General features: G+C 39.4%; 2 protein-coding genes across 2 annotated transcripts in view; one reads left to right on the forward strand and one right to left on the reverse strand.

Annotated features, from left to right (window-relative positions):
- LOC109040683 (uncharacterized) overlaps window positions 1–13,726 on the reverse strand; it is a 272,839-nt gene extending 259,113 nt beyond the window's left edge. Inside the window, exon 1 of the mRNA XM_072300729.1 lies at window positions 13,277–13,726. The gene's annotated coding sequence lies outside the window, so the exon portion shown is untranslated. The remainder of the gene's footprint in view (window positions 1–13,276) is intronic.
- A 113-nt stretch (window positions 13,727–13,839) lies between these two features.
- l(2)09851 (WD repeat-containing protein 1 l(2)09851) lies at window positions 13,840–24,382 on the forward strand. The gene is made up of 7 exons (XM_019056805.2): window positions 13,840–14,104; window positions 16,580–16,713; window positions 17,233–17,385; window positions 18,964–19,168; window positions 20,219–20,556; window positions 22,554–22,724; window positions 24,094–24,382. The coding sequence occupies exons 1-7, from the start codon at window positions 13,948–13,950 to the stop codon at window positions 24,229–24,231; spliced, it is 1,296 nt and encodes a 431-aa protein (XP_018912350.1). The 5' UTR covers window positions 13,840–13,947; the 3' UTR covers window positions 24,232–24,382.
- Window positions 24,383–24,399: the final 17 nt, after the last annotated feature.

Below are 24,399 nucleotides of genomic sequence, written 5' to 3' on the forward strand. Positions count from 1 at the left end.
TTTTTCTTTCGAAGTCAACTTTTGCAAAACCTCTGGGTAGAACCATCTCGAATTCTGTCTGAGCTAGGAAACCTCTGATTGTTAGTAAATGACAAGGATATTACATACCGTTATTTATCCGAGAGGATTTTTTATATTAGGTTTGAATTGTTTTTTTTCTTTATCCTGGCAAAAAATATAAGTTCAAAAATTACCATTAAAGAGATAAATTGGAGAGAAAAGTTTAAAATATGCATTACTTTTATTTTGAGAAAGCAAAAAAAAACCCTTTAATTAAGATAGCTGAGTATTTGGTCGATCTAAGACCAATCGTACGTCCCTAGCTCAGTCTACAAATTCGAAAATTTTCTCCACGGTTCATGGTTAAGACATGATAAAATTTCAATTTACGCTGCGTTTGGCAACGAGTCTCATAAAAATTCCGGAAAATCTTGGTTTTATAAGGTCTTTTTCACAATTCCACAAATACGATGGACATTCCATAAGTTTTCATCAATAATTAAATTAAAATTAGATACATTATTTACAAACACATGTGTTAAAAGTCAAGGTTGAGAGAAAATCATTATCACCATACGAAACATCTTGGGCATTTCCAATTTCCATTTCCATTACTTTCCCTTATCTTCCTTACTTTTGCCCTCGATATTTCAACCGTGTCTGAGTACGACTGCAGACAACTAAATATATTTTGGCATCATTTGCTCGGTGAAGACTTATCGATGAAAGTAGATGTCAAAATGAAAAATCGCTGTTAGGACTATCATGTTGAAATGAAATGCAACGGTTGGTCTAAATTGAGAGACAGCACACTTTAGGTGTTGTCAGTTCCTTACTAATTCAGTGCCCCTGGGCAAAAAAAGTACCTAACTAAAGTTATTGAAAACATCGAGTTAGTAGCGATTTGGAAATCTCTAATAACCGTTCCGTGGGTGTCTATAACATTTGATAACCCTATGAAGATAGAGCTACCAAATTTTTCAAGCGCGTAAGAGCCCGTTAAGAGATACGGAGTTCCAAAAATTGTCATTTACACTTAAATAAATGGGGCCTATAACGCACGGTTTTCGAAATGAATAAAATGACGTTGGTTGCCTATCATTAACCCTCGAATACTATGATAATCAACACTGAAAAAAAAGGCGCTTGGATCTGGAGTCCAGACTCTTTAAAACATTAACAAGAAAAAATACTCTTGATTCAATCAGATATTTTGCTTGAATCAAAAGGAAATCCGCCTAAATCAAAAGGCTCGGCTCTTCGATTCAAGGAAAAGTCGGATTGAATCAAGAGTATTTTTTCTTGTCGATGTTATTAAGAGTCTGGACTATAGATTGGAGCGACTTTTTTTCCGTGAACTAAAACGTCAATGTACAGCAATTTTAATTGCAATAATTTTCCTGTAGAATATGTAAAATAGCTTCCTGGGGCTCTGATACTGAATTTTTATCAGCGAGGCATCAGTTTACTCGAAGCTGGCTGGATCCTGAGAAACATTGAAGCACTTTGAGTTCGAAAAGCAACCCGAATAAAGAAAGACGGGGGGATGATTCTTTAGCTTTAAAACTAAAAATTTTGAAAGTAAAACATATTTACAACATTACCGGGAAAAAACGAAAACCTATCCTCTTGCCACATCATGATTCAGACACGAATAGTTTAGAAGGTACCCAAGTAGCACAGTGCAACGAAAATATTGCGAATTTAATTGCAATTTGCTTTCAATAAAATTGTAATTTTTCTGAAATTAAAGTGCAATATTTTTACATCATTTAGTCGATTTATGCCGATTTTAAGCATTTAAAAAATGAGCCTCATGTTTTAGAAAGATAGGCAATATGCAATGCAATGAGAAATCGCAACTTATTTCAATTGCATTCCAATAAGTTTCAATAAACGGAGCCCCTTCAAATAGGAGCTAGGCAACATACACAACACTCAGTGGAATAGCAATTCTTATACTATGTAATTGCTACTTGTTGCAATCTGTGGTTCATTGGGTAGACAAACTGAAAAGAAGAAACAGGCCCTAACGTTCGATAGAGAACAAAGCAGATGAAGCGAGGCATGTCACGACCTTAGACTAGTTGTTTGGGGAGGAAAAACACATTCTAAGAAGACAATAATTAAGAAGTTGACTCATTTTCGATGGTTTGCTAATTTTGGAGGATTTTGAGCAAGATGTTTTGGATTTCCACGACGTCTCGGTTCGATTAACCTTGAACTTCGCCGTAGATACGACATTTTTTATGCCATTTTCATGAACTTCTATGTAAGTCAAAGGCATTAACAGCCATCAAACATCGGTACGCAAATTGGTGCGACACTGTCACACAATGATCCCTCGGTGCTCAATATTTTTAGGTATACGCTATGATCCCAAGATTGTCGGTGAGAAGTTTCAAGCAAGCTATGATCTCTCAAGTAATTTTAACGGGTTTGTTAAGTTTATTTTTAGAAAATAGAATAGAATAAAAATAAAAAAATAAAATGAAAAAAAATAAAGGAAGTTCTAAAACGTTTAGCCTCGGGGATTTTGCAAGAGGGTTGGAAACATGTTACGTACGTAAGCTAGTTACTTTAGTCTAAGAATGAGCTTACACTTATTCTTCCATTAATTGTGCTGTTAAATTTTCAAATATTGAAATTACAAAAAAAAAAAAAAAAAAAAAAAAAAAAAAAAAAAAAAAAAATCGCTAAGAAATGTACTGATGCAAACAAGCGCATGTGTTTAGAAAATGTGTGGTTTCAAGAAATTCTTCGATCGATGGACAGTACAACAAGCAAAAAACATGAACTGCATGTTTGACAGATCTTCATCAGTTAAAGTCTATAAGAGTGACATGGTTTTAAACAGCCTTGAGCTTGGATCTATGGCAATGAATTACACGAAGAAGAGGAAGTCGGCTAGGAGGATTGAAAAAAAATTAGAATTTATGTAAAGTGAACAAAATGTGGAACTAATGGAAGGAGAGATACTTGGTATTATTGCGACATAATTTATTTCCGACAACTCGTGAGATATATCTAGATAATGCAGCTTGAGCTATCGGTTTCTTTTCAAAAAATGGCATTAATTTTTATTGAGACAATTTTTTAGCATCTGCAAATAAGCAGTGGACCTTCTGGGTTTCCTCATCTCTATCTCCTTGAGTCTTCTCGTCGATTTTTCATGAGATTCAACGTGCCAGATTGGATCCAGTCACCACTCTTCCCTTTACCTGAGTAGCTTCTGCCGCGATAAATAAGTAAATTGGGAAGAAGAAAAAAAAGGGGGGGAGGTTGAAGACCTGACAGTTGCGCTCCTTGGGCTACAGATTTCGTGTATTAACTGGCAGAATTTATTTCTGGAAATCTGTTCGATGGATCAAAAAATAACGTCGAGCCCTCTAGCGCAATGTACTCTCATGAATCGGCGACAAAAAACAGACCATCACAGAGCGCATCGAACCAATTAGACGCGTCGGGGGTACAAGACGAAAGATTTAGTAAGCGACGACACAGAAAACTCTTTGAGAGATCAGTCATAATCATAGATCCAATTATATATTATGCAAATATATTATATTATATTATATTAAAGGTCTGAGAGCTTAAGTGTGGATAAACATTGTCGAAACTTTCGGTCGGTTTCTCTACAATCTGACTGGAAAAGATCGTCCGACTGACGTTACAGTGGATGTAGGATCAATTCTTGGAAACAGTCCCGGAAACGTCCCCGGGTTGGCTCTTCAAAGTGCGCCTAGTTCCCGATAAAATAAAAGGAGTAAACAAGTAAGTAACTAGAGAGGGTAGATACAGGGCCGCCTAGAAGGTGGGGGTGTCAAAAGGGGCTATCGTCCTAGGACCTGGCCTCACCGAGGTCAAGGTGGTTCTAAAGTTTTTGAGGAGCCAAAAAATTTATTAATCTATCTCGGGCCCTCACGAATAAGCAAAATGTTACCTTTTTATCAAAGTTTTGGGGCCTCTCTTGCTGTTTCCTGGACCCCTCTGGCGCATTCCTTTCATGTAACTTTTGTGGCTCAGGGTATTGAAAATAAAGGTATTATCACTTTATGAATGAAACTATTTGAAAGGCTCAAGATTAAAATAAAGTAAGCATAAAATTGCATCTGTAGTACCTTCAATTGAGTCAAATTTACGTGAGAGGCCCCCCGGACCCCTTTTTACGGCTGAGTGGTCCCCGCCCCAGACACGTCAAAGACCTGTCTTTTTAGTTTTTATCGGGGCAAAAATGGTGTTTGGGCAGCCCTAAGGTAAGTGAGTAAGTAAGCAAGTAACCAAGTAAACTTTCTAACTAGTAACTTTTCAAAATGATATCTTAGGAATAACATCTTGATAAAAATGGAATGCTGCGTTGAATTATATCGGCTGCAGGAAATGCAATCTTAGTCAAAATAATTCGGTTCCTTCCGATTCTAGAAATTGCGTATAATCTCGACTATTTTTATTGAAATAAATGTGATTCTACACAAAAAATATGGGTCTAAAACGCTATTTTCATAATGCACGTCAAAGGCCTGTCTTTTAAGTTTTTCTTGGGGCAAAAATTGTGTTTGGGCAGCCCTAAGGTAAGTGAGTAAGTAAGTAAGTAACCAAGTAAACTTTCTAACCAGTAACTTTTCAAAATGATATCTCAGGAATAAAATCTTGATAAAAATGGAATTCTGCGTTGAATTATATCAGCTGCAGGAAATGCAATCTTAGTCAAAAAAATTCGTTCCTTCCGATTCTAGAAATTGCGTAAATCTCGACTATTTCTTATTGAAATAAGTGTGATTCTACACAAAAAATATGGGTCTAAAACGCTACTTTCATAATGCACGTCAAAGGCCTGTCTTAAGTTTTTATTGGGGCAAAATTGTGTTGGGCAGCAAAGTAAGTGAATAAGTAACCAAGTAAACTTTCTAACTGGTAACTTTTCAAAATGATATCTCAGGAATAAAATCTTGATAAAAATGGAATTCTGCGTTGAATTATATCAGCTGCAGGAAATGCAATCTTAGTCAAAATAATTCGGTTCCTTCCGATTCTAAAAATTGCGTAAATCTCGACTATTTCTTATTGAAATAAATGTGATTCTACACAAAAAAAATAAGGGCCTAAAACACTACTTTCGATTCTAATCAAAAGTAATGGTAAGGAAGCAAGTGGTAATAATTTATGTTTTTCGAAGAAAAATTTTGGTCGAGAATGGAGCTCTTGCAGGCGCCAGGGATTTGAAGTGACACTGACAATGAGTTGGCTCCCAAATGTCAAAGGCAGCTTTCGTATTTTATTAAGTACAATTGTAAATTTTTAATTCGTTTCGGTAACACTGAGGTAAAAATGGCAAATTCCTGCGTATGACTATTCAATTCTCATACATTTCACACCTGAAATAGTTCACAGGTAAAATTTGTTGTTTAGAACGCCAAACGCATTCTGGAAAGCTAATAAAGATGAATTAACAATCTTTCCCTGACGCTATCGTCATTTTCCCTAACTATTTAAAATTCCCTCACATCTCCCAGTATCCCTGGCTGTGGCAACCCTGACACTCGCCCTGGGTAAGATCATTTCATCGATCAAACAGAAACATAAACAAGAATTGGTCGGGTTTCTCGAGAAACACGATGGTGTCACTGATCTTGTCCGATTTGAACCCCCAAACTCAAAAAAGCTTTCCGAGTTGCAGGGGTGCAAGATGTGCAGGAATAAACGACTGATCGTTCGCGAACTGCGTAGGCGGTGGGAGAATTGCGTAGGATGCAACCTTGAATGATGTTCGCGAACTGCGAAGGCAGTGGGAAAATTGCGTAGGATGCAATCATAAATAATGGATTAAATATAATGTATTGCTTTTTTATGATGGAAATTAATAAATTGCGTGCACCTTCCGAAGATGTGTACGCGCTCAAAGCGCGATCCGCGAGTCTGAGCCGAGAGCGAGACTAGATATCGGATTCCGCGGCTCGCTCGCTCGGGGAGATGGCGCTACGCTTGAAGTATCATTGTAGTTTTGCAGGCGCTTCCCGCGATCGTTACTAACGCGAAGTTCGCTGAATATAACAAGAGATTGTGCCTGCGTGAAAACGTGACTGATTTAGCCCAAGAATACATCGTTTTATTTCTTTGAGAACTGTGGGTACTTGGTCTAGGTTTAACATCTAAGTTTGAGCATAATTTTCTATTAGTATCAATTATTATCATCAGGTGTGAACACTCGATGCACTGATTTTAACAAAAACTTGTGACTAGTGCAAAATCACTGAATTTTTAAGAGAATGAATGCGACTACGATTGATTTTTAAGAAATTACTGCGAACGCTCTGTTCCTATGAAAATTACTGCAGGGGCGCAATGTCACAGTGCCTAGGCTGCATCCCTGATCGCTCAAAATTGCGTGGGCCGAAGAACTTTCTTCTGCACCCCTACGAATTAAGACCATACTTAATGGCAAGAATCCCTCACGCTTCGTTCAGAGTCCACCTCTACGTCCGGTCAAAACTCTTCAGGTATTGGCTCCCTTTTTACTGACACCATCATGTTTCCCTCTAAATTTAGGTAGTTCAAAAAAGTATTAAAATTGAAAGTATTCATGCTAGAAGGAACTATGCCCAAATGGTTTACATGCAACATAGTTTCTTGTAGCATGAATACGTCCAATTACAAATCCCTGACGCATGCAAGAACTCCATTCTCGAGAGTGCACTAGAAAAAAAAAAAAAAAAAAAAAAACACATTGGATCTGGAGTCCAGACTCTTAAAAACATCGACAAGAAAAAATACTCTTGATTCAATCAGATCTAAGCTTAAATCAAGAACCAAGTCTCTTAATGAGTGTATGCCATTTCACCCAATCCTGTTCACCCACGGGAATTTTCACCCAAAATCCTTTTGCCCAAAGAATTTTAGCCCTGGTTATTTCACCCATGAGATGTCTTACCCGCCAATGAAATTCTCCTCCAACTTTATTCTTTGCTTTGTTGCCGAACAAAACTGCACAATCCTATCAAGCAGTTCTTGCATCGATCTCGTCAAAATGCGTGGAGCTAGGAATTCAAGCTCCACATTCGCATTCCATACTTTGTGACTTTGAAATGAGCATAATACCTAAGCGCTTCCAAGCGAGTTTTTCCAGCGTCGCGTATTGTGCTCTATTTTTTCCATTTGGCCCAAAGTGTTTGGAGGCATGTGCAAACGCTTGGTTTGCAAGTGGAATACAATAAACCTAGTAACAAAGAGGTAAAAATTGGATTTTCCCAATTTTTAGCCCTAGCATTCGTCCCGGCAGATGACGTGGTGCGCGTGTTCAAACTGCTGAAGCCGACACTACCAGATAGCATGGAAACCTTAGTGAAGTATTTTGATAGGACATAGTGAGAGCGGATCATGGAAGCTTGTTCGGCGAAGGGTGAGACTGACGCCTCCCATGTACCCTCCAGAGCTATGGAATCATTACCGGTCAGTTAATGAAGATGGTCCGCGGACCAACAATGCCACCGAGGGGTGGCACAATCGGTTCCAAACCCTCGTAGGAAAGAATCATCCCTCCTTATACTATTTGCTCCGCCAGCTGACAAAAGAACAGACCGATACAGAGAAGCAAATTGTAGAGATTGAAGCTGGAGGAAAAGTGAGAAAAACAAGGGCGCAAAAGGATGAAAAGTTAAATGCAAGACTTAAGACAATTACATCCCGTTACCAAGACTACAAGGAATAAGCAGGCACGGAATTAGAATATCTCCAATACTGGTCCAAACCTACGCTTGCCGCGCATTAATAATTTTTCTTCCTCTAATTTTCTTTCTAAATTATTGGGTGAAATTTGGGTGAAATTGTTGGGTGAATTTCCTTTTGGTTTAAGCTTAAATCTGATTGAATCAAGAGTCCTTTTTCTTGTCAATGTTTTCAAGAGGCTGGACTCTAGATCCAATGTGGGAAGGGGTTGCCCGTTATAGAGTAAGAGGTGGTTACTCGGCCCCGGGAAAGTTCCGTTTCGGCGCGACGTGCATTCACAGCGACGGCGCCAAGCGCCGGCAGCCGCAGGTCAGTTCAGGCGAGGAGGTGATCGGCAGAGCTTCCCCCCGACCAGCAGGCACTTTGCCCGGGTGGCTATGGTGCCCAAGATCCGTGGTCCGTGGCCAAGAAGCCTCGCAGGTTACCAGCGAAGCGCTCGTTGCGCCATCAGTTCACGATTCGACTCCCATCAAAATGAAGCCACCGGTGGTTCCATCAAGATGGGAATCGTAAACTGATGGTGTGACGAGAACCTCAGCAGTCGGGGTGAGTTCACACGGTTCGTTCGACCGTCAGATGGACAGTACGTCGGACGATCTCTCGGAAGCTTTTTCCGGGGAAAAAACAACCGACGGATTGCCCGACGAACTGCGCCTCCGATGGTCGGACGAACTGTGTGAACGCACCTCAGTCCCAGTCTCCACCCCCGTCGTGTGTCCCCCCCCCCGTGTGTCCCCCGTCCCGTGTCCCCTATCCATCCCCCCGTACGCGAGAAGGATCAGCATTCACCCGCGCAAAATTTAAGAAAAATAACCTTTAAAAGAAATACAATACTTGCCTGCAGTACCTAAAGACAAAAAGTAAAAATGATACGTTGAATTAATTTTGTTAGGTCAGTTACGGTTAGTTGTTAATCTTGTTACAGATCATGAGAGAGATAAAGAGAAGAAGCAAGGACAGACGACATTTTGGGTGCGTAGTAAAAAACAGGAAAAGTTAATGGGTAGGTAGGTGAAAGATCAATTCAATGGGAAGGGGCTACTAAAAGGAGCGAGGAGGGAGTCAGATGAGTCTTAAGATACAGTAGGTATCTACAAAAAGTTAAGCTACTAAATGTTCCTCAAAAATATTTCTGGATTGCATGGAAGCGAAATCTGCTTACAGCTATCAGGCTCTTAAGTCGAGAATTAATGGATCTCACTCAAAAATCCAGTAGAGCTAACCACATATCTAATTACGATTAAAATGCATTTGACATCTGGTACGGGTTATACAATTTTCCCAGAGATCGGTGAAAAAAATCTGCTGATAGTTACCAAACTCCAAATCTGTGTAACTTGAGAATACTCATTGCAAATTATGAGAAATTATACACACGATAAGGTAAAAATAAATTGAGATTCACAATTACTTCACTTAATATTTCTTTGAAATTACTTAAAATCAATAGTAAAAAATTCCTTAACTAATGTAGAAATTGAAACTAAAAATAGTGGAAATTAACTCAATTGTTCCTCGACTAAGACTTGTACCCGTCCCGTCCGTAAGAAACATATTTGAAGTATAATTTTTGTTCATTCTCGAACCTAAGGATGTAGTGCATCATGCACAGGTGGACTAGAGGGAAAATAATGTGGCCCTCCTTGACAAGTTCTTGATTTAATTTGAAGCCACTTCACGGAAGTTTTGTTTAATTACATGGAATTTTTAACTCTGTAATTATCATTCTGGTAATATGTGTTTCTATTTCACTCTCTCGTACAGAGACCATATAATAATCGCTAAGTAACCAAAAAAAAAAAAAAAAAAAAAAAAAAAAAAATTGATGGCTAGAAATGATATATTGACGTGAATATTGGCACCTCAACATTGAATAGCTCAGGCATTCATAACTGATTTCTAATAGATTAAATATTATTTACCATTAGTGATATGAAATCATAATTGAAAACTTAAAATGGTATTGTCTCAATCCTACTCTTCCCTGACATGTGGACACAAAATCGGAAGTATTCATTGCAGGGGGGGGGGTTGGGGGGGGTGGATCTTAGGAAATTTGGCGGACCATTCCATAGTCGATCGATAAATTGATAGTTTCGAGAAAAATTTCGAAGCGTTGAGTCACACCGTAGTTCGTCCGGTAAGTATTTAGACCCAAAGTTCAACCGAGAAAATTTTGAAAGAGCTTAAGAAGTGCGTAATTTTCAGAGTAAATCTAGATAGGTATTGCTAATTGCTGGATCGACATTCAAATCGTTTTCCGGGTTAGCAGTGTTTCGCGATAGGAAAAAATAAGGAGAGGGATAGGAGAAAGGGCGGGGAGGGGGGGGGGGGTGCCTGCCGAAAGGTTCATCAGCCAACGCTTTGGTGGCGGCAACGGCCAGAGGACGAAGTCTGGCCCGAAGCGGCCTGAAAGAAGGGGGGGAAGCCAACCGTAGACGAACACACACAGACACACACGTCTCTACATCTGAAAATTGAGTTTGGTTGCGTAGCTCTGAAGAGATTGGAAGAAAGATCGATGGGGAAACCAGGTAATATCAGGGACGGTGAGCGAACGATTTCGCTTCAAAGGCTCTCGAACCGAAAATCTGAATCTGTCGGCTGAAATCTTCCGAGCTCGGGGGAATTCCTAGAAAAGTTGGATGGTCGGCGAAACTGAGCATCCGGTGGATCGGGGTGGGCTGATTGTGAGCGGAGCGTTGGATTTATCCCCTTTCCCGCCAGGTTTTGATTCTTATCTCCTCGTCTTTTCGTCAAGTCTCACTCTCGCCCACAAATTCACGAGTCACTGCGGACCTTATCTCCTCACTTTGGAAGGGCATGAATGTTCGCTCTCTCTCTCTTCCATTTACCCATCTTCTTCTCCCTTCCCGCCTAAATCAGAAAGGAGCCACGCCACATCAGTCCCTTCCCGCCTTAATCGGAAAGGAACCATGCCACATCAGCTGTTGCCAAATTTAGTTGGGCAATTGAATTTTTAACATGAAAACGGTTGTGAGGATGTGGACGATAATGTTTTGAAAGCAAGTAAGAATATGGGGGAGACAATGTGAATTTCTGTGGCAATGCGAATTTGAAATCAATAAAACCTACAAAATTTTGAGAGCGTCATTTGGATGATGCGTGAACAATTGAATTTGTAACATGAAAACGGTTGTGCGGATTTTGACGATAATGAAATTTCAAAAGCAAGTGAGAATATGGGGGAGACAATGTGAATTTCGGTGGCACTGCGAATTTGAAATCACTAGAACCTACAATTTTTGAGAGCGCCATTTGGATGATGCGAGTGGGAGAGGGTCACAGTCCCTCTACAGTTGGAAATTAACTTTCTGAAGGAGCGATTTTGGTTCCTTACTGAAATGTTTCACAGAATTCTTTAGATGCACTGCTCTGGACAATTGATGCCCCCCCCCCCCCCCCCCCAGGATTTCACTGACAATGCTATATCGTTACCCTGATAATTTCATATCGATAGTCGGAGTTGTATTTTTTTTTCTGACAAACTTCAAGTACTTAGCGCACAAGGGCTGATCCCATTACCTCATTTTTAAAGAGTCTGCGTCTCTAAAGAAAAAGGGAGATTCGGTAATCACTCTTGGAATATTGATCTCTCTGAGGTGCATGTAAAGGCTATTCCAACGCAAACTTCGGCCGTATGCAAATATTAGGATCAACTCCTCCAATAATCCCTGAAAAATATCTCAATCTGTCTGCACTATCCAGGCATGTTATTCGATAAAAAATAAAATGCACCAGCTCAGAGGCTATTTCCTGTTTTGCAGAATTTTTGGGAGGAAGGGGGGGGGGGTGCAGATGTTCCTATTTCTAATTCCTTGGGGGGGGGGGGAGGGGGGGCCTGACACCCAAGAGCTACGTTTTCTTGGATGAAAACATTCTCTCTGCATTCACATTAAAAGGGGCATTGATGTTCTCGAGGATGATGTTCATTCGAAAAAACTTGAGACTGCCGAGCTTGAAAAAAAAATTTCTACAGATGATCCTCGCATGAATCTAAGTGGGACGTCATAAATTTCAGTCGAACTATCCGTTGAGACAAGGGCTTTTATTAAACAATGATTTCAGAAGTGATAGCCATTGAACCATTCAACAGGGACAAAAAAACCTCAATGAATTCGAAAATTGTTTAGTCTAGGATAACTGAAGCTATTGGAAAGCACAGTGCAATCTCAATTGCCAGGAAAAACATGAAACTTCCCTGAACCAAAATAAAAACCGACTCTGAACCTGAACTATTTGAAGGCATGAGGTGAGAAAGGAGGGGGGGGAGTGAGTGAGGATACAAGGAAACACGAATCTTAGAAAATACTGCCAAAGATTGTGATCGAGCTACAATTAAAAATATCTGGTTATATACTTTCAACTGTTCCATTACCCTATCTGCTCATGAAGGAGCTGAATGAAACAATAATTGTTACACTGGAAGCAAAAACTAGAAGCTGTATAAACAAGGTATGATCCTAAGGTGCAAGGAATAAAAGGAACTCTTAAGAAAAATTGTGGGGGGGGGGGGGGGAGGGGGCTCTTACATTTATCATATTTGTTAAAGTGGCTTGAGCTTTGATAGAGGCACCAATATTCTTCATCAGTAACTTTCTTGACAAGATAGTTGCAAAATTATAGTCTTAGTTTTCTCTACTTTTTATTTTGAAGTACTACACAAAGCTCCCTCTGATCTTTAATGTAAATACCTGGCCAAATAAGTAAGGAAATAAGAAGATCAAGAAATATATTCAAGTAGGTATAAATTTTATGGAGGACAAGAAGCTTGTCAAGATTGCGAAGATGTTAGTGAAGAGGGAAAGATATTTAATGGTGGTGAGTCACTCTGCACAGGAAAGATATTTAATTGTGGTAAGTCATTTTGGACTTACTCAGGTGTATTACATTCATATTGAACAAATAATTAAGATAAATACAGGGCATTATTACCATGAGATAATACCTTAGGTGATTTGTCGAGGTTTAAAATCCCTTCAGATTTGAGTTAAAAGCCAAATAGAAGATGGTAGCCCCCGGGCATGAGCCTAAAGAATCATTCTAGACCAAAAAATTGGCAAAATTCAGAGAATGGAAGCAAGATCCATTTCGGGAAAAACCTCTTATTCAACACAGCTACATATCGGGTTCTGTATCAAGTGAGAGGGTTTTTTCCAAAACAGATCCTGCTTGCATTTCTCTAAATTTTGCGTATACCTTGGTCTAGAATAATGCATAGGGCTCATGCGCAGGGGCTATGGTCCTTTACCTGAGTAAAAATTTAGAATCTGCAGAGGCTTATTACTCAATCGATGAAATATAGCAGAAGCCAAAAACCATAATGAATAATCAATCACTAATCCAAGAGGCAATATGATCGTTGGAGTGAAATTTAATTTCAGTCGATCAACATTAAGCAAGAGCTGAAAACCTGAAAAATTGTTTCTGCAGAATTAACGTGTTGCAAGACTATGAATAGTATATGAGTTACAATATCAGTGAAAGACACCTTATCTGGGCAAAATCTAATGAAATAATAGATACTCCAAACCTCAATCCAGTACCAACGGCGGCTGGGAGAAAAATTTTCGACCAGATGTCGGGCATCCTCTTGGCAGTTATGAAAACACTCGATAGAAATCGAACCTTAGAAAATTGAACAGGAGCCACGAACCACGTGAACACACTTGATAATTGAGGATTTAGGAAAGCATACAGACACGCACAAAAATGTCAAACACCGCGACATGAGTTCATCGAACGATTCGCACAAAATTGTTCACGCGCATCCGAAAACCGCACTGGTGAATCGGCAATTCACACTTTCAAATATACGACGAAAATCTATAGAATATCAAGTACACTTTCAAAATCAGGGCACCAAAAGTCAGAGCTCGGATTCCACGAGGCCACGATGCAATAAGTTCCGAAAAAGTGACAGACTCTTGCACTTGCCGCGAGCAAAATTTCGATTCAAGCTGCGGAGACCCACTGTCAAATAAACCGAAGAGTTCACGCGAGACACGATTTCACACGATACTTAGGCGATTCACACTAGCCCGCATTTTTGAACTACGCGGATTTTCTGCATCGACGGTGGTGACTGTTTTTAGTCGGTGCTCATCATGCCATGTGCGTTTTAGGTTATGTCTAACTTTGGTGTGTTTTTCTGAAATTTAATTAATTTGGTGTTTTTAAACTTGTTTAAGAACGAAAGTAATCATGACAGAAGAAAATGACGTTGAAATGGAGCCCTGTAGCTCCGAAAAGAAAACAGAAACAACGAGGAAAGTTTATTTGCCTACGCAACCACTGGAAGAAGGAGAGGAACTTGTGTGTGATCCGTCTGCTTACAAGATGTTGCACACTTTTGAAACCAGTAAGTTCATGGTACAATGTTAATTGAACCCAAAAATGTTTAAAATTTTTGAATGGTATCTCCTTTGCTTATGGGCAAACAGATTTGTCAGTATTTGCTATTTGCCTCGCAGTCGGCGCAAATCTGTATCTTGGTTTTGAAGTAGCGTACCTGACGTTCTAATTTTCAGGGAAGAAATGTGTGGTTTTATCAAAGATTCTGATCAATGAGGTCTACATTGGAACAGAAAATTTGTCCCTTTTAATGGAATAAACAAGGAGTTAGTGTAGTTGGGTAGTCATCAGTATCGAAATGTAGCTCTGAAACTCCTCAGCTCCCTAATTACCATCGATGACAAAAGTGCGAAAATACGTATCTCTGTGACATTGCGGAGTTCCTGTCATACTTTACTTTTTCTCTGGAAAACCAGTCAGCTTAATTTCTTGCAAACTAGGTACCTACCTTCATTCTCCTTCTTAATTAGCTGAGTATTCTGTGGAGATTTTCATGTTGTAAGTGTAGTTGACTCTGCTCTTTGAAAAACCAGAATATACAGGGTTATTCAAAAGTTACGCACCACTGGCCATAACTTTAGTTCTAATTATGATATCGATTTGCGGTTTGTGGCGTCCTTCCTCATATCGAGGGGGAAACTTTTTGAGGTACTTTTCAGTTCTTCATCCCCCAAGGGGGAGGGGGGGCGGGGGGCAACTCAAAAATTTCAAATGGCAACCCCCATCATGTGATACATCGTTAGAAAGAGCATGAAAAAAGAAAATTTTTGGCACAAACCGGAAGTCGATCTGACCCCCCTGTCAAAAGTTAGGGGGGTCCAAAGGTTATTTAGGGGGTCCGTACCTTCATTTTTTAGAGTAGCTTCGGCGGCTCTTGGACATACCGTTTCTCTTTTCAAAGAGTCCTCGAATACTCCAAGTCTGATACCGAAGTCTTCATATTGCCCCCGGGCCATCACAGCCCCCCTGTAGGGGGGGATGGGCCTGTTACAATGAAACATTGCATTAAAATGCGAAAAGTCACAGAAGAGCTTCAAACTTAGTATCAAATCCGAGTGGAACTTCTTGCCAATGTTAACGCAAACGCAGCCTGCGACTTTAAAGTGAGTTTTCAAAACTCTTAGCCCCCTGCCCCCCCCCCCTCATTTTTGGTTGCAGAGCGGGTAAAAACCGGGAAATTCACTACAAATAATGCCCGAAACTAATGTCCAACTTGAGGAGGACCCTTGAAACGTTGCGATCAGTCGGAGCATTGAAATACAAGGACTGCCACCCCCTTAAAGTACGGAAACATCCAAAACACCCCCGCTGCCCCCCTCATTTTTCGTTGCGGAGCGGATAAAAACCGGGAAAATCGCCAGAAATGATGCCCGAAACCACTGTAGAACTTGACGAGAACCCTTGAAACGTTGCGCTCAGTCGGAGAACTGCAACACAGGAACTGCCGCCCACTTTAAGGACGGAAACATCCATAAAACCCCCGCTGCCCCCCTCTTTTTTCGTTGCAGAGCTGGTAAGAACCGGGGCATCATTTCTGGCGATTTTCCCGGTTTTTATTCGCTCCGCAACGAAAAATGAGGGGGGCAGCGGGGGTGTTTTGGATGTTTCCGTACTTTAAGGGGGTGGCAGTCCTTGTATTTCAATGCTCCGACTGATCGCAACGTTTCAAGGGTCCTCCTCAAGTTGGACATTAGTTTCGGGCATTATTTGTAGTGAATTTCCCGGTTTTTACCCGCTCTGCAACCAAAAATGAGGGGGGGGCAGGGGGCTAAGAGTTTTGAAAACTCACTTTAAAGTCGCAGGCTGCGTTTGCGTTAACATTGGCAAGAAGTTCCACTCGGATTTGATACTAAGTTTGAAGCTCTTCTGTGACTTTTCGCATTTTAATGCAATGTTTCATTGTAACAGGCCCATCCCCCCCCCTACAGGGGGGCTGTGGTGGCCCGGGGGCAATATGAAGACTTCGGTATCAGACTTGGAGTATTCGAGGACTCTTTGAAAAGAGAAACGGTATGTCCAAGAGCCGCCGAAGCTACTCTAAAAAATGAAGGTACGGACCCCCTAAATAACCTTTGGACCCCCCTAACTTTTGACAGGGGGGTCAGATCGACTTCCGGTTTGCGCCAAAAATTTTCTTTTTTCATGCTCTTTCTAACGATGTATCACATGATGGGGGTTGCCATTTGAAATTTTTGAGTTGCCCCCCGCCCCCCCTCCCCCTTGGGGGGTGAAGAACTGAAAAGTACCTCAAAAAGTTTCCCCCTCGATATGAGGAAGGACGCCACAAACCGCAAATCGATATCATAATTAGAACTAAAGTTATGGCCAGTGGTGCGTAACTTTTGAATAACCCTGTAGGAGGAGAGCGTTTGAGACACCGCTATGAAGATACTAGGTTTCGCTCTTCAGTCATCATATTTCCTTGCTCTATGTTGAGAAAAGCAATTAAAACAACTTTAGTGAAACTTCGTTTATTTTCCAGGTTCACCTTGTCTAAGTTTTGATATCCTGAGGGATAAATTAGGTGAAAATCGAGACGCATTCCCTAGAACTGCTTACGTTGTAGCAGGGACACAAGCAGACCAAGCCAAGAAAAATAAAATTTTTGTCATCAAGGTATGTTACCCGATTCACTTTTGTATTTTTACTTTAATGGGAACATGGGTGTATATTTATGTCATATCAGAATCAACTGCATCAATATCCTTTCATAATTCTTCTTTTACCTACTGAGTATTTAAATAAATTGTCAAATTTTATATAAAAAAAGCATGTTTTATTTTTAACAAGTCTCATCTTCATTTTAACAATTTAACCAGCTGAATGCACCTTCCACTTAATCTAAGTTAATTACAAAGATAGAATGGTGATTCTCGGCACATACTTGATGCTGTCAGAAGGATTTTTTCAATGCACAATCCAATCCACCACCTATTTGTCAGCAAAACAATAAAACTTTAAAGATCCAGGGCAAAATTTTGTACCTTAGTCACATTTAGGTAGAAATTCTGATCAACCTGGCAGCAGCCAGATGTGGATAGCCAAGAGCAATTAAAATTTTTTTGGTTAGATGAAGCCAATTTTTACTCTCTAACCTTGATACGTTACTAAACATTTTTCTTTAATTTTCCTTAGCTTTCAAATTTACACAAAACTCAACATGATAAACCGGTCGATGACGATGAAAGTAGCAGTAGCGAGAGTGAAGATGAAGAAGAGGATGGCTCAAAAGATGGAAAAATGGACTTCTCCTATGTTGCTCACATTGGTTGCATCAATAGAATAAGGGTAAGTTGCGGGCAAGACACCAACTTAAACCAAAGCAAACATACTTTATTAAGAAAATGAGAAGAGTGGGAATTGATGAAAAAGCACTTTTAAAGAACTTGGGACAGTGGCGTGCGGTGGGTTCAGTGACAGGGCAAGCTGTAGCGTTCGCCATCCGGGGGGGGGGGGGGGGTGGGTTGACGTAGTCTCTTTCCCTTCCTCCTCCCCCTAGCCTCCCTAGAAAATTCTTAAAATTTTACTCTATATGCTCTGTTTTTCGTATGAAATCTGATGGAACGTCTTGAAGAACTGTGGCTTTATTTCTTTCTCTCTTACTTATGATTTCGTTTACTCAACTTGTTTCGATTGTTATTGATCATTGGAGGACGGCTCCATGCTCTTAACTCCTAATTTTGCTATAAGAATTTTTTGAGTTACTTAAATTTCCCCAAAAATCAGCTTTCTGCATTTAAAACATGACTCAGAATTATCTAATTCATCAGCAATTAGATCCAAGTGAGCGAAATTTTATAGAATTTAAGGGCATTTGCTGCGGAGGAGCAATTACAACCGCGACGGAAAGAGGGAGCAAGATAGCGCATCGGAGGCAGAAGCAGCGCGCTGCGGTGACGGGCCAAGAGATGGCCAAGAGAAGCGAGCTGCGATCGCGCAGCGAAGGGCTCGGACTCGGAACGTACCGCTCTACCCGCCCGCCTTGATTCCGCCGCCGAGCAGTGGCTCTCCGCTCAGCTGATCGCAAGCGATTCTCCAGCGCATGGGTTGGCCCGTGTTCGGGCCGCGCAGCGCGCTGCGCCACCTCCATCCGCCCAGCCGCTTTCCCACTGCTGTGGCTCTACACGTATTTCTGTCTCTCTCTTTTTCTATTTTTAATGCAATTTACTTACTGAACACCTTTTATAAATTATATTTGCTAAAATGTTCAACATGAAATAGGTGTAATTTTCTTCTTTCGTTTGAAATCTTTGGGCAAGCAGTGCTTGCCTTGCTTATCCGGACCGCACGCCACTGACTTGGGAAGAAGGTTAATGACCATTATGACCCAAGGCAGAGAAATAGAAATTGCTAAAATGAGATTTTTAGAGAATCGCAAAAATGTATGTCATCTTTACAGAACGATATCTAGTAAACAGACTGTCAGAGGGAAAAATGCTTTCCAATGATTTCCTAAAAATGACGAAGCAATCCTGCTCCCCAAATTTGAAGTAATCATGGATGGTGACGTCCAGGACCTAGTTAGGTTGACGTGAAATGATTCTGATTGTAACCAGGTAGGTATTCTCTAATCAGAGCCCTCTTCATATTACTTTTCTACTTTTGTTGTATGTGATTTCCTATCCCGCACATACAGCAAAAGAGGAAAAGTCATCTGAAACAGGCTCCATATGTTGTTCCTTAAGTCAAGAAGTTACTCATGATCTTTTTGTAATGAATTACGAACAATGAAATGGTGAATATTTTAAGTAAAATGTAATGTAAAGGAAACAAAGGAAGAAAATAATTTCCGTGTGAATGACCAAATATTTTGTTATGTATCTGAAAATTTCTTCTCCTGTTTTCATCTGTCGGCTTTAATTTCAGAGTTTCTCAAATGGTGATAAGAATTATGCTGCAGTTTGGTCTGAAAGAGGTATGGTTGAAATCTACAATCTACATAAATTAATAAATGCTGTCGAAAAACCGACTGCCTTGAAAGATGGCACCAAAAAGGATTTAAATGCATTTTTCTCTTTCAATGGTCATCAAAGTGAAGGGTTTGCCATGGACTGGAGTCCCCAAACACCAGGTAAGCTATGCGTTGTTCATGTTTTAGTCCAACTTTGTATCGATCAAATGAAGCCCTCCCATGAATAAAAAGGGTATAAGGTACTCTTTTTACAGTTAAATTTAATTCTTGATAGACTTTAACTTACAGTAAAAGCATGATCCCTTGGACCTGGGGAAACTAAGAAGAACTGGGATTAATCTGGGAATGAGGGAGTTTAAGGCAAATCAGGGTCACAGATATCGGGAATCTCTTCTTCTACCGCTTAGAGTGTATATTATTGCACCCTAACGGCCATTATTTACTTCTTGAGTGACATATTTGAATTTTCAAATCATCAAATGAATAGAGAAGTTCTCATTAACCAGCTGATGTAAACATCAAGAGCGCTTTTGGATTTAAAAATTGGAATGTGCGCCAAAGAGTCAGCTAAGAGAAGAAAAAAATCGATATTTATGTCTGGAACTCGAGAGAATAATTTAGTTTTTCACAAGCAAATCCAGGAAGTGAGAGAAATCTTACGTTTTGCATCAGGAAATTAGCTCCTGAAAATCAGGAAAAGTAGGGAAAAATCTGGGAATGAACATTATTCAGAATTCTAGACAACATCAGTAAACGTTACAGCAAAATTTAGCCCAAAAATCCAATTCTTACTTCTCTACTATTTGTTAAATGTAAATTTTTATAAACCATGAGGCTCAGTCGATTTTTTTTAGGATCAAACTCACCTATCTTAAATTTTCGCCTCCATTATTCTTCCAAGTTTTCAGAGCCAGCGAAAAGAAACTGTCGCCATGTATATATTTATTTTATACCTCAAGCAATTATAAAAACTGACTCATGGGGCATGGTTGTTTTCGATAGCATTGCCATCATGGGATCGCTTAGTTGTATCGGCACAAGACAGTACCAATAGCTTACCGCGGCTGGAATTTGTTTGAACACCTTAAAAAAGGAGGAAGAATAAATATTTTATTTTAATTCAATCATTATATCCATTGTTCAGTATAATCTTTATGGCATCGTTTTGATTTTCAACTCTGAAACTTACCGCATTTTTCATTTAATTAGGTCAACTAGCCACCGGTGACTGTCACAGGAACATTCATGTGTGGAAGCCTAGAGAAGCATCATGGCATGTAGATCAAAGACCATTGAATGCTCACAGAGAATCGGTTGAGGATTTGCAGTGGTCTCCAACTGAAAAAGAAGTTCTTGCATCCTGCTCTGTGGACAAAAGCATACGGATTTGGGATACAAGGAAGTACGGAGCCAAAGCAAATGTCATAACTGTGGAAAATGCTCACACTAGTGATATTAATGTAATTAGTTGGAATCGCAAAGAGCCTTTTATTGTATCTGGTGGAGATGATGGATTTGTTCATGTGTGGGATCTTAGGAATCTAAAGGTAATCAAAGAATATTTTTATTTTAAAATACTGAGGAAAATAATAGATACGAGGTCTGTTCAATAAGAAACCGGATTTTGGTGATAACTAGCCCACAATGCGTCCGAATTAGGTTTTCTTGGACTTTCCTGATAGCTGATAACATACTGAAGAATGCAAGATTCACAGATTTTTTTTATTTTGATCAATGTTCATTCTGTGTCTTCTGGAACACGAGCAAGTCAGGTGCGTTCTGCGATTTTCATCATGCAATCACTGATAGAGCAGAGGTTTAACATAAAATTTTGTTTTAAACTCGGTATACCTTATACCAAAATTTTTGGTATTGCTAAGGAAAGTTTACCAAGATCATTTTATGAGTCGTTCTCACTGTTTTGAGTGGTTTAAATGATTCAAAACTGGTGAGGAGTTCGTCAAAGATGAGGAGCACAGGAATCAAGTATCAATGGCAACTGAAAGCCACATGGAAGAAGTGTGGGCAAAAGTGCTCGAAAATGGTCGTTTCGAGCTTGCTGAACAGTGTGATATCTCTGAAGACTCTGTTCGTACAATTTTGATAGAATGTTTAGACATGCATCAAGTTTCAGGTAAACTTGTCCTGTGATTGCTGTCTGTTGAACATAAATTTAACCGAATGTCAATTTCCCTTTTGCTTCTTGAACGTTCTAACAATGGCCCTACATTTTTGGATAGGATAATTTTCTGTGACAAAATTTGAGTGTACGGCTACGATATGGAGACAAAACTCTAATCATCCTTGCGGGTTGAAAAAGGCAGTGCAAGACCAAAAAAAGAGAGACAAGTTTGGTTAGACATAAAAATCCTATGAAAGTCCAAGAAAACCTAATTCGAGCGCGTTGTGGGCTAGTTATCACCAAAATCCGGTTTCTCATTGAACAAACCTCGTATAAAGCAGGAGGATGTTGGTGGAAGTGACAAACTAATACATGTACATAATATTGGTTTTTGGATTGCTAATAAAATATTGAATCTTACAGATCTAATCATCCTCATTGCTTACTTAAATCACAAAAACACCTATTGCTTTTGAGCACAAATGGAAACAAACATCATGTGCAGATCAAAATAAGGGAAACTGAAAATAAGGAGAACTCAGGTGTTCTAAGCGCCGTAATTTTTTACAATTTTTAAATTTAAAACGAAGCAAAAAAAGAGCAACTTCGAACAAGATTTGATGTTCCAAGAAGGTAAATATTGTCGAATCTCCTGCTGATGATGTATGATGAACATCTTAAATACAGCATATTAAATTCAAAAACCTCATGGAGGATATATATTAAGAAGCATGAGTCAAACATAGGGCTCTTTTCATCACTTCCTTTCCCTGGATAAAAGCCAGAAGAATTTCTGTCAGGAAAAACCTACTCATTTGCCTACTTTTTACTTAAAATTCACGCAACGTCTCTCTACTTGTCGACAACTGCAATGATGTGAGGGTGTTTTCTTTAGTTTCTCACGAAACGAATAGAAGATTCCTAAATTTGAACGACGTCCTCTGTATGTTAACATTGGTCTTGCTTTATTCATTGCCCTTTTTTATAGGCAAGACTTTTGACAGTAAATAATGGAATTATTACTCCTAAGGTTAAATTGTCAGTCCTGCAGCAGTCCGATTTTTGATTTATGTCGGCACAACAAAAATCGAAAATGGATTTATTACACGGCGCAGATAGGACTATGTCTTGTCGTATCTTGCGGACACAGTCAGTTAAAGTTTCAACTTTCAACAGTCAGGCTGTAGAAACTTTCTGGCACTCATCATTTACATTATACTGGTCACTAAGCAGAATTGAAGAAATAATCATGGCGATTAAGATCTCCAAAGGCTTTTAATGCATCATTTGAAGGTTCAAGGGTCAGAGGTAACGCAGCTAGTGATACACAATAAAGCCGGAAGTAAATTCATGCATTTTTCATACTTTTGCTTGTAAATATCTTTAAAAGTTGGTTTTATTCTATTTTTTTGTATCCCCTAGACTGGTGGAGCAATAGCAACATTTAAACATCATAAGCAGCCAATAACAACAGTTGAATGGCATCCAACTGAGGAAAGTGTGTTTGCTGTGGGTGGTGCTGATGATCAACTCACTATTTGGGATTTATCAGTGGAGCAAGATGCAGAGCAAGCAGAACTTGATGACCTGAAAGTAAGACTATTGCATAGTTTTTTTTTTTCTCTTCAGTTTTCTCAGTTCTAATTTATTGTCTCAGAATGACGCTAGTTCCATTCGGCACTGCAAAACAGGATTTATTTCAAAGTGTGAACTTCACATTGATATCTCGGAAAAATAGAGATGCTGAGTATGTGTCTAAGACATGTGCCCATACCACTAAGGCCTAGTGGTTTGCAAGGTACACTCTACTACAGGTATGGACAAACGGGGTGCCGAAGTGGCAGCGCTGAGATTATAGGCCATCGAGTGACGTCGTAAGTCGTACCGTCTTTGCCGCGCAGTTCAAAATGAGGTTCTGGTAGATCCGTTAGCTTCGATAAGCCATCAGATGAATTAAAAAAATTAATGGAACTCAAAATAACGAAAATCTCAACTAAGAACACGAAAAAATAACACGAAATTGACGAGACCCACTCTTAAAACAGAAAGTAAATAAGTTTTCAATATGGCGTCGCAGTCGTACCATTGGACGCTGCCAAATCTACGTGTTTCGACGTTTTTCTAAAATTCCATTTGTCCATACCTGTAGTAGAGTGTACCTTGAATGGTTTATGTCATTTCATGATGGCAGTAGGAAAAAGTTAAGTGAAATTTTTTGAGATGAAAAACAAAATAAATTGTATAAAATCGAAATAAAAGCCTCAAAACTCACATTAAATTGAAGAAAAAATGCTGAAGCATCTTGAGGCGTCCGTCCCCTCCTCGAGATGCATTCTAATTCTTTGTTAGGTAATGAAAAGGTCAGAGATTTCTCTCTTTTTGAGGACAAAAAAATATGAATCTTATTTCAGGAGGTAGACTGAGACATTTTCAAATTTTTTCTACACTTGCTCCTCTAAATCTATTTTTCCACAAATGAGGGGCTTGGAGGACAAGGCGCATAAGTGCAGTTTTTGAAAAAATGTGATATTATTGATTTCAAGTAAATATAGGCTTAATGCTTATTCTGTGAAAAATTCACCCCCAAATTCCAATTTTTAAGCATCAAAAAGTCAGCTTCAACATTCTTTCTGCCATAAGGATCCATGAAATTTCAAACTGAAAATCAAACACGTATTTCCCGAAATAGCAAAAACTGCACTCATGTGCCTTGTCCTTTCAGCCCCCCAAATCTTTTTGAAATCAATACTCGCTGAGTATCAAAAGTGAATTGACAACTTTATTGACGAAAAGTACATGAAATTATAGTTTGAAAAGAATGATACTTGAGTTCTTCAGAATTTTCAAAGTCAGGAGTCTAAACTCTCGCAGACCGTTTCTCAATAATTCAGCTGTGTTAGTTTTTTCGATCAAATATTGAAGTCATGACACTGTTCTAACTGTTCTTTCTGTTATATCACAGGATATACCTCCCCAGTTAATGTTCATTCATCAAGGTCAGAATGACATCAAAGAGCTTCATTGGCACCCTCAAATACCTGGCACATTGATCAGCACTGCCAATTCAGGGTTCAACATTTTCCAAACTATCAATGTGTAAATCAGTCTTAAAAACAATAAAAAATTCGAAAAAAAAGACCTGCAGCTGAACTTCTCTTTGTCATTGCTCATGTGTATCCTGAACGTCAAGGATTGAGTCTTACATTTTGTCTACTCAGTGCGCACTATAACATAAACTGCCCTCAAAACTCTTTCTACCGTTTATCCT

This window comes from Bemisia tabaci, chromosome 5 (assembly GCF_918797505.1).
Source record: "Bemisia tabaci chromosome 5, PGI_BMITA_v3".
In the NCBI taxonomy this organism is placed as follows: domain Eukaryota; kingdom Metazoa; phylum Arthropoda; class Insecta; order Hemiptera; family Aleyrodidae; genus Bemisia; species Bemisia tabaci.